Source organism: Microtus ochrogaster, unplaced genomic scaffold (genome assembly GCF_000317375.1).
Source record: "Microtus ochrogaster isolate Prairie Vole_2 unplaced genomic scaffold, MicOch1.0 UNK77, whole genome shotgun sequence".
In the NCBI taxonomy this organism is placed as follows: domain Eukaryota; kingdom Metazoa; phylum Chordata; class Mammalia; order Rodentia; family Cricetidae; genus Microtus; species Microtus ochrogaster.
Genome location: NW_004949175.1, coordinates 407,698 through 416,274, shown reverse-complemented (window position 1 = coordinate 416,274; position 8,577 = coordinate 407,698). Strand labels below are relative to the sequence as shown.

At 44.9% G+C, this 8,577-nt stretch overlaps 1 protein-coding gene across 1 annotated transcript; it reads left to right on the top strand.

Moving 5' to 3' along the window:
* Window positions 1-1,504: 1,504 nt before the first annotated feature.
* Window positions 1,505-8,577, top strand: Yars2 (tyrosyl-tRNA synthetase 2). Its single transcript, XM_005370358.2, has 5 exons — window positions 1,505-2,649; window positions 3,304-3,471; window positions 5,257-5,412; window positions 5,936-6,106; window positions 8,271-8,577. Exons 1-5 carry the CDS (start codon window positions 1,865-1,867, stop codon window positions 8,428-8,430), a joined length of 1,440 nt encoding a protein of 479 aa, XP_005370415.2. The 5' UTR covers window positions 1,505-1,864; the 3' UTR covers window positions 8,431-8,577.

The window sequence follows — 8,577 nt, the reverse complement described above, 5'->3', positions numbered from 1 at the left end:
GCACTTACGTCAGCATTATGTGATGGGCCTAGACTTAATGGAGACATTTTCAGATGATGAAAAATTAAAACCTTCTTTCTAGTATTAAAGTTTATTTTAAAATCTTTTAGGAATAGATCTGACTCTGATCATGGTGATTTACACCTATAATCCTAGCATTTGAACGGCTGAGGCAGGAGGACCGATATAAATTTGGGGCCAGACTGTCCTACATAACAAATCGTCCCCATTCCCTGCCATTTCGTCTCTTACACATTGTATTTCATAGAGGGACAACAGAGCAGGTGCTACATGAGACATGACAGCGACAGCAGCAGTCTTGGCAGAAATATCCACATCGTGATCTTCTTTTCATAACCTGATGTGATGGAAGAGCTGAAGCCTTGTCCAGAAGACAGTCGGGAGCAGCCAAAGGTTAAGCTTTCAGACTCTGAGGTTACAGCCAGGACTAATATTTGATTTTATAACTAAGTTTTATCTTGTAAATAACCTTACCGTCTTGCTTCAAATCAGATGACGGTAGGAGGAACCCCAGCAGAAGTCATGGAGAGGTGCTGCTTACTAGCTGATTCCACACAGCTTGTTCAGCCTGCTTTCTTATAGCACTGAGGACCGCCAGCCCAAAGGGTGGCACCACCCACAGTGAGCTGGTCCCTCCCACCAATCAAGAAAATACACCACTGGCTTGTTCCTGAGCCAGTGTGATCAGGGCATTTTCTCAGCTGAAGTTCCTCAGTGACTCTAGCTTTGTCAAGCTGACATAAAACCAGCCAGCACAGCTCAGTTGTTCCCCTCTCCCTCCATACTCCCGCGTCTCCCCTGCTATTGCAGGCCTTGTCCACAAACGGCACTTCTCAGTAATCCCCCTGCACTCGAATCTCTAAGTTCAGGGAGTCCAGCACAAGGCTCTGTGTTGAAAATACGGTCAAAGTACACTCATGTCTGAAAATGTCGAGATAAATTTCATTATCTTGTACAATTCTTGTATGCTAGTTAAATTGTTTAAAGAAAACAAGTCAGATTTTATGATGGAGCCTGGGGGCTGGCTCACCTGCCAGATAGTGAGAATTCTCATCCTGGTCAGCGGGCGTTCTGAAAACACCTGATAGATTAGGAATTTGAATGACCTCGGACTTGCCACTCGCTAAAGCTTGGAGGAGACTGCCACCTCCAGGACACTCACTAAAGACGGTGTGTGTGTGTGCGCGCGTGCGTGCGTGCCGGGACACTCACTAAGGAAGGTGTGTGTGTGTGTGCGCGCGCGCGCTGGGACACTCACTAAGGAGGGTGCGTGCGTGCGTGTGCATGCGTGCCAGGACACTCAATAAAGACGGTGTGTGTGTGTGTGTGCGTGCTGGGACACTCACTAAGGAAGGTGTGTGTGTGTGCGCTCTCGCGCGCCGGGACACTCAATAAAGACGGGGTGTGTGTGTGTGTGTGTGTGTGTGTGTGTGTGTACGTGCTGGGACACTCACTAAGGGCTGTGTCTGTGCGCGCGCGCCGGGACACTCACTAAAGACGGTGTGTGTGTGCGCGCGCGCGTGCTGAGGCTCTCATTAACTTGGGACATTGGTACAACGAGATTTTTGTCTCCACAGCGCTCCGAGCCTGAACCAAGTCCCAAACTCTTTCTGCAGACTTCCGGAACTTGGGCGTCACAGGCTTTCAGCATGATCATTTAACTAACAGTAAACAGCTGCGAGACAGGAAATATTACCGTGACGTCCGCTCGGAGTGCACTGGGGGCCACACTGCAGAATTGCCCACAGCACTAAAGTTTAATCGGACACGAGCGCCCGCCCCGGCGGAGCTTGCGCAGAGAGACCTTGAGGCGCCCGAGTTCGCTGGGCGGCCAAGGCCCAGCATGCCCTGCGCGTGGTCCAACATGGCGGCGCCCACGCTGAGGAGTCTGTACCGTACGCCCCAGGCCGGGGTCTGGCCGCGCGGGCCTCATGTGGTACGTCCGGGCGCGCGGGGGATGCTGGCGGCCCCGAGGGCCCGCGGCCTGTTCAAGGAGTTCTTCCCCGAGAGCGGCACGAAGACAGAGCTCCCCGAACTCTTCGACCGCCGCAGGGCGGGCGCATCGCCCCAGACGGTGTACTGCGGCTTCGACCCCACGGGCGACTCGCTGCACGTGGGCCACCTGCTGACCTTGCTGGGGCTCTTCCACTTCCAGCGAGCCGGCCACAATGCCATCGCGCTCGTGGGGGGCTCTACGGCCCGCCTGGGGGACCCCAGTGGCCGGAGCAAGGGGCGGGAGGCGCTGAGCGCCGAGCGCGTGCAGGCCAACGCGCGCGCCCTGCGGCGGGGGCTCGAGGGCCTGGCCGCCAACCACGCGCGCCTCTTCGGCGACGGCCGGCCCTGGGGCACCTTCACGGTGCTCGACAACGCCGCCTGGTTCCAGGAGCAGCACCTCGTGGACTTCCTGGCCACCGTGGGCGGCCACTTCCGCATGGGCACGCTGCTGAGCCGCCTAAGCGTACAGAGTCGCCTCAAGAGCCCCGAGGGCATGAGCCTGGCTGAGTTCTTCTACCAGGTGCTGCAGGCCTACGACTTCTACCACCTCTTCCGGCGCTACGGCTGCCGCGTGCAGCTCGGCGGGGCGGATCAGCTGGGCAACATCGTGTCGGGCTACGAGTTCGTCCACAAGTAAGCGTGGGTTAGTCTCCAGAAATCCAGGGCGAGTGCTCGCTCCTTAGTAGTCCATTACCCGAGATGAAGGTGCTCAGAGAAAGATGCTGCCCTTGCGAGTTAGAAGGTCTGAGTTATGGGGGTGTTGCAGAACTGCCGAAAGCCGGCCTCTTAAAGAGGTGGATTATGTCTGAATCACCCTTTTTCCAACTTGTGGTTTATACCTGAAAATAGTTGGACTTCTGTTCTTTTAGCCCTTCGCCCCGTAAGGATTTTCACAGCATTTTCTAGAGGCACTTGGAGGGTAGGGCTGGCTCGTGTGCTACACGGCAAATCATAAAGAAACAAAAACTCTTTACAAAGCACCCCCTAAATGTACCTTCCTAGTGCCCCTTCACCCAGTTTTGTCTTTTTTTCCGCCTGATTTTTCAAAATCACTGCCTGTAGGTTTCGCGCAATCGCAGTTCAGCATGACAGATGTAAGTAACTATAAAGTGAATGCTGCTATAGTTCCTAAAGACTAGAGTCTATCCAGATTGAGAGGAGTATTTAAAAACAAACAAAAAACAACAAAAAAAAAACCACCCCAACATAGTAAGTAACCAGACTCAAATCTGAATTTTGCTTGTTGGGCCTGATTGTGCTTACAGAATACTGTGAATGTATGTGTAGGTTGACCGGAGAAGATGTATTCGGAATCACTGTTCCACTGATTACAAGTACAACTGGAGCAAAGCTGGGGAAGTCGGCTGGCAACGCCGTTTGGCTAGACCGAGAGAAGACATCACCATTTGAGCTTTATCAGTTCTTTGTCAGACAGCAGGATGATTCTGTGGAGAGGTGAGCTTTTAATTGAAAGCTGAGAAAAATTAATATGTACTCGTGATTCAGCCTTAGCTATTGAACCTTTAGTCTTCGTAGATTTTTTTTTAATGTTGTTCTCTTTACGGTATCTTCACAGGATATTGCCGTTTGACTGTCATGAATTTATTTTTACGCTACTAGAGTTGAACCCAGGGTTGAACAACTTTTAGGCAGGTGCTTACCATTGAGCTGTATACACCCCAGGCCTGAAAAAAAATGCAAATGTTGTGAGTTGCCCAGGACAGCCTCTGACTTCTGTCTCCGGCCTCAGCCCGGTGTCCAGCTGGGATTACCGACTGCACCCTTGTGCCTGGCAGCGGTGAGGTCTCCCCATGCTCTTCCTTCTACATACTAGATGAGCATGACACACCTCAGTCCTTCTGGGTACTGTTTGCTGCTTAAAACAGCGACTGGCTAGAAAATTTGAAGCCCAAATCGTCTTTATCTCTATCTAGCAAGTTCATAGGATTGTTATGTATCACTTGCACATTTTCGGATAGTCACTCCCTTTGTGGCATCTCACAGCTAAGACTCTCCAGTTTTTTTTCTGTAGTGTACCATCAAACACCTTTAGGTTTTCCTCTGCTGGCGAAATGTACCTGTGATTCCAGTTGTGGGAGAGGCTTAGGCTGGGCGTCTCTTTAAGTTCCAGGCTGTCTTGGGCAGCATCGTGGGACCCTCCTTTCCTCACTAAATCCAAACAGTGTACCACATACAGTTTCATTTGCAAAGATACTTTAAAAAAGCCATTTCCTTTATTTTTACTTAAGTTTTAACTTTTGCTTAATTTTTAAATGTGGTAAATCAGTCTTTTGAGCAGTGTAATTTAGCCACAAAATCCTCTGGTAGCTGTTGTGAAGTCACCTACCTAGTCATGAGTCTCAGTTGTGTACTGTACCTTAATCTTAATAAACCCACTCATCTTGTTTCGCTCTGGTTGGTCTCCTCAAGTCTTCTGTGGTATGATCAAGGATTCAGCTTTCTTCGAGTGCAAATGTCAGAGGAGGAACTTCTCAGACGCTGGTCTTTGTCTCCTGTTGCACCAATGACAGTACCAACTATTCCAGAGTGATGGGGGAATAAACTTAGAGGTCTTTGAAATAATAGTTGTACATAAGTTACGATCTGACAGTCTCCACTGGGCATATGCCTAACAAACTCATGCATGTGTGTACAAGAAAAGTATGAGGGTATTTATGCCATGATTATTATGTTAAAAGTAAACACACAGTGCCCATAGTAGAGTATCAGTAGCTTGGAAAGCTATGCTTGTGATCTCATAAATCTCCTGAACATGCTGGTGTGTCAGAGTAGTTAGACAGAAAATGTATTTTGCATGATTTTATTCATAATCTTGTATTTTTTAAGAGGATGACATCATAAGTGTGTGCTTTATAATGCTTCATTAAGCTCTTTTCTACATAGCATTTTGCAAAAGTTAACCTACGGAATACTATTCATGTCAAATTTTAAGTTACACATGCTATTTAAGGATACACATAAAACAAAAACGTCAAAGCATGCTCTAGGAGGCACATAAATTATCTCTTGGCATTAAAAAGGGAAGGAGCTGGAGCTGGAGCCTTCGTTTATTTTTGTACCATTTTGTTACTTAAGGAATGTGGAAAACAAATATTGGAAAATAGTGTCCACTAGGGTAGTATATGTCTAAGTATATAGCCTGAGTACATGAAGTAGTGTTTCTTCTCCTGAGGGAGCTAGTGGACGTGCACATCTAATGCAGCATTCCTTGTCCTGCAGGTACCTGAAGCTCTTCACTTTCCTTCCCCTTCCGGAGATTGATCACATTATGCAGCTGCATATCAAAGAACCAGAAAAGCGGGGTGCTCAGAAACGACTGGCTGCAGAAGTAACAAAGCTTGTTCATGGACAAGAAGGTCTGGACTCTGCTAAAAGGTTGGCTTTAGAATAGTTAATGCTCCCACTCCACAACACAGCTCTATACAGAAGGCACGGAGAACATCTTGGAAGGAAGGGAGGAAAGAGTGTATCAGAGTCAGAGGATTGGAAACTGGCATGGCTGTAAGATTGTGTCCCCTAGAAATGACAGAGAAGCTTTACCCACAGTACAAAAGTAGAGCCGCCTAAACAAGTTTAATGCTAACAAGGAAGGGGGAAATCTCACGATTTCAGGCAGCTTGGGAATGCTGAGAGGAGAAGTTAATGCTTATTGAAATTTAGTGGCTAGACAAGAAAAATTGGAGATGATGTTTTAGGAGTTTCTCATGACTAACCTGGACAGTATTTAACTGTAGTATTTTAAAATTGTCTTTCTTGGATAGATCTTTAAAAGTTAGTGAATTGCACAAAATAGATGCTGCTGAATGAAAAACTACACTGTGGAACACAGTGGGCATTCCACAGTTGGTTGAGGGTGAGGTGGGTGTAAGCAGTCCTGATGTGGTTTAATGTTTTCCAGATGTACACAAGCCCTTTACCATAGCAGCATAGAGGCACTGGAGGTCATGTCTGACCAAGAACTAAAAGAATTGTTTAGAGAAGCTTCATTTTCTGAATTAGTTCTTGACCCTGGAACAAGTGTCATCGATACATGTCGCAAAGCAAATGCCATTCCAGATGGTCCCCGAGGGTAAGATTTAACTTTGATCCTTAGTTCACAATGAAACGTTGCACTTGACAGCAGCATGTTTCCAGAGTGTTCTCCCGATAGTGCTTTCAAGTAACTCATTTCCTGCAGAAGGTAGGGCCATATAGTTGAAAATGCCTTGACCTCGCTGTAGAGGACAGTGCTCCTTCATTCAGTATTTTTCTGGGATCAGTCAGCTCAGGTTTGGTCACAGAAGTGTAAAGATTCTCAGGACTTCCCTCTTAAAAAATTTAATCATTGAAAAGAAATGAACATAGAAACAGAATTTCATAAAGCTTATAAGCTATAGACTATTTCCTTTGGGAATTACATTTTTCTGCTTATTGTAACTCCTCAGCCCTACCATATTATTAGGGTACTTGCTCTACAAAAAGTGATCTGGCACGTGGAATATCCATTTATAAATGAACAGCAAACAACATGTACAAGGAAAAGCAATAATCAGACACTTTTGGTGCCTCATCTTTGGGACCTTGCACATAAAGTCCCTGTCATTTGCCCATGGTTATTACATAAATGACATGTTAGTTACTTTCTCTTAACTGTTTTGGAATGTCTGCCTCTGGGTGCAGACCAAGTGCCATGTCTCCTTGTTCATGACCTGCCACTCTACCTTATTATTTCCTAATACATTTTACCTAAAGTACACTAAATTTAAAGCTGGAGTCCAATTCTCCCCTCCAGCAAGTCTGGGCTTATGCATTTTCTTGTGATCATCACAGTGGTATGTTTGTTGACTAGTCAGAGTCAGCATTGTTCATAACGTCAATAATAGCGTTGGTCTACATGTTCACTATGTAACGTCTTCCTACAAGAAAGGAATTTATTTCTAAATAGAAACATTTTTGTTGCTGGCTTGATTTTATAAAGCTATGTTCAATGAGTTGCTTAACTTTATTTAGTAACACATGCGGATAAAAGAAAGCCAGTGTTTCTTCACAGACTTTCAAGGCTCCTTTTTGTTTTTTTTTGCTTGTCAAAATTATCATCCGGTGTCTTAGCATCTTATTTGTTAAAAATGTCATTGTGCCCCTCAGAGAAACATCTAGTCCTTTATCACACAACACAGTGCTGGGCATTGGTGTTAGCTTTGTCTTTATCTCTTTGATGCTACTTATGTTTAGCACATAGTAAGAAATTTATTGAATGAACTGGATGTGAACTTCAGTAAAACCTACTTCTATCATACTTTTATTAAATTAGCTACTGATTTTTCCACTTAGAAAATCAGCTGATTAAGAAAATTTTCTTTTTATTTTAAACAGTACTATTCTACAGAAGTTAGCTTGAATCAGGAAATATCCAGGCTAGTTAAAAGATAAGCAATTGTATTTTTATTTATTGTAAGTGAAAAAACTCTAAACAGGAACAAGAAGTCCAAGCTCAGCCATGCTGCTAGGGAACCTGGGCCATGCATCCCATTTTCTCTGGGTCCCAGAAAGCCACACCCTAATTTTGTCCCACCTCTTGAAGATAATTGGTTAACAGAGCATCCCCCATCACTATTCAGTCTTTTTTTTTTTTTTTGGTTTTTAGAGACAGGGTTTCTCTGTGGTTTTCGAGCCTGTGTCACCACCGCCCGGCTACTATTCAGTCTTAATATTTTCTAGTTTCCTATCAATTTTCTTAAAGCGTCAAGTAGGGGTATTTGTTACTTTTGTCTTAAGGGTAGCATACTTTAAAGGCAAATTGTTCTTTTTTTTTTGTTTTCAGAAGTTTCTTGTCTGGCAGTTTTTCCCCTCCAAAAGAATAGAGAGATTCTGAAATTGATTCTCCATTAAATACCATTATGAGGCCAGGCGGTGGTGGCACATTCCTTTAATCCCAGCACTTGGGACTCAGAGGCAGGCGGATCTCTGTGACTTTGAGGCCAGCCTGGTCTACAAGAGCTAGTTCCAGGATAGGCTCCACAGCCACGGAGAAACTCTGTCTCAAAAAACAATTTGTGTGTGTGTGTGTGTGAATGTGTCAAAACCAGTAGTGCAGGCCTGTAATCTCAGATGCTTGGGAAGTTAAGGCAGGAGGATCACAAGTTTAAGACCCATCTGAGCTGCAGTGTGAGTTCATGTCAGCCAGACAACATACTGACAGAAAGGTCATGTTAGGTGATTGGATGCTTCTAGTTATTAAACCTTTCTATTTTCAGGTATCGGATGATAACAGAAGGCGGAGTCAGCATAAATCACAGACAGGTAACAAATCCTGAGAGTGTTTTAGTAATTGGACAACATATTCTCAAGAATGGACTTTCCTTACTTAAAATAGGAAAAAGGAATTTCTACATTATAAAATGGCTTCAGTTGTGAAATATTTTTTTTCAAATTTATCCATCATTTTTCAAATCATGGCAGGTTTTCCAAGAATGGAACAAACACAAGGTCTTACAATGTAAATACTTTTGTGCATTATTAAATAAATAAAGTGTTATTTAACTGTGTTATTCTTATGAAAGA

Bases quoted from the DNA above. Each gene is read 5' to 3' on its own strand.
- Yars2 (XM_005370358.2), top strand. From the start codon at position 1,865: ATGCCCTGCGCGTGGTCCAACATGGCGGCGCCCACGCTGAGGAGTCTG. The intron at 5,413-5,935 runs GTTGGCTTTAGA...AATGTTTTCCAG, and splicing joins GGTCTGGACTCTGCTAAAAG to ATGTACACAAGCCCTTTACC. The intron at 6,107-8,270 runs GTAAGATTTAAC...TTCTATTTTCAG, and splicing joins ATTCCAGATGGTCCCCGAGG to GTATCGGATGATAACAGAAG.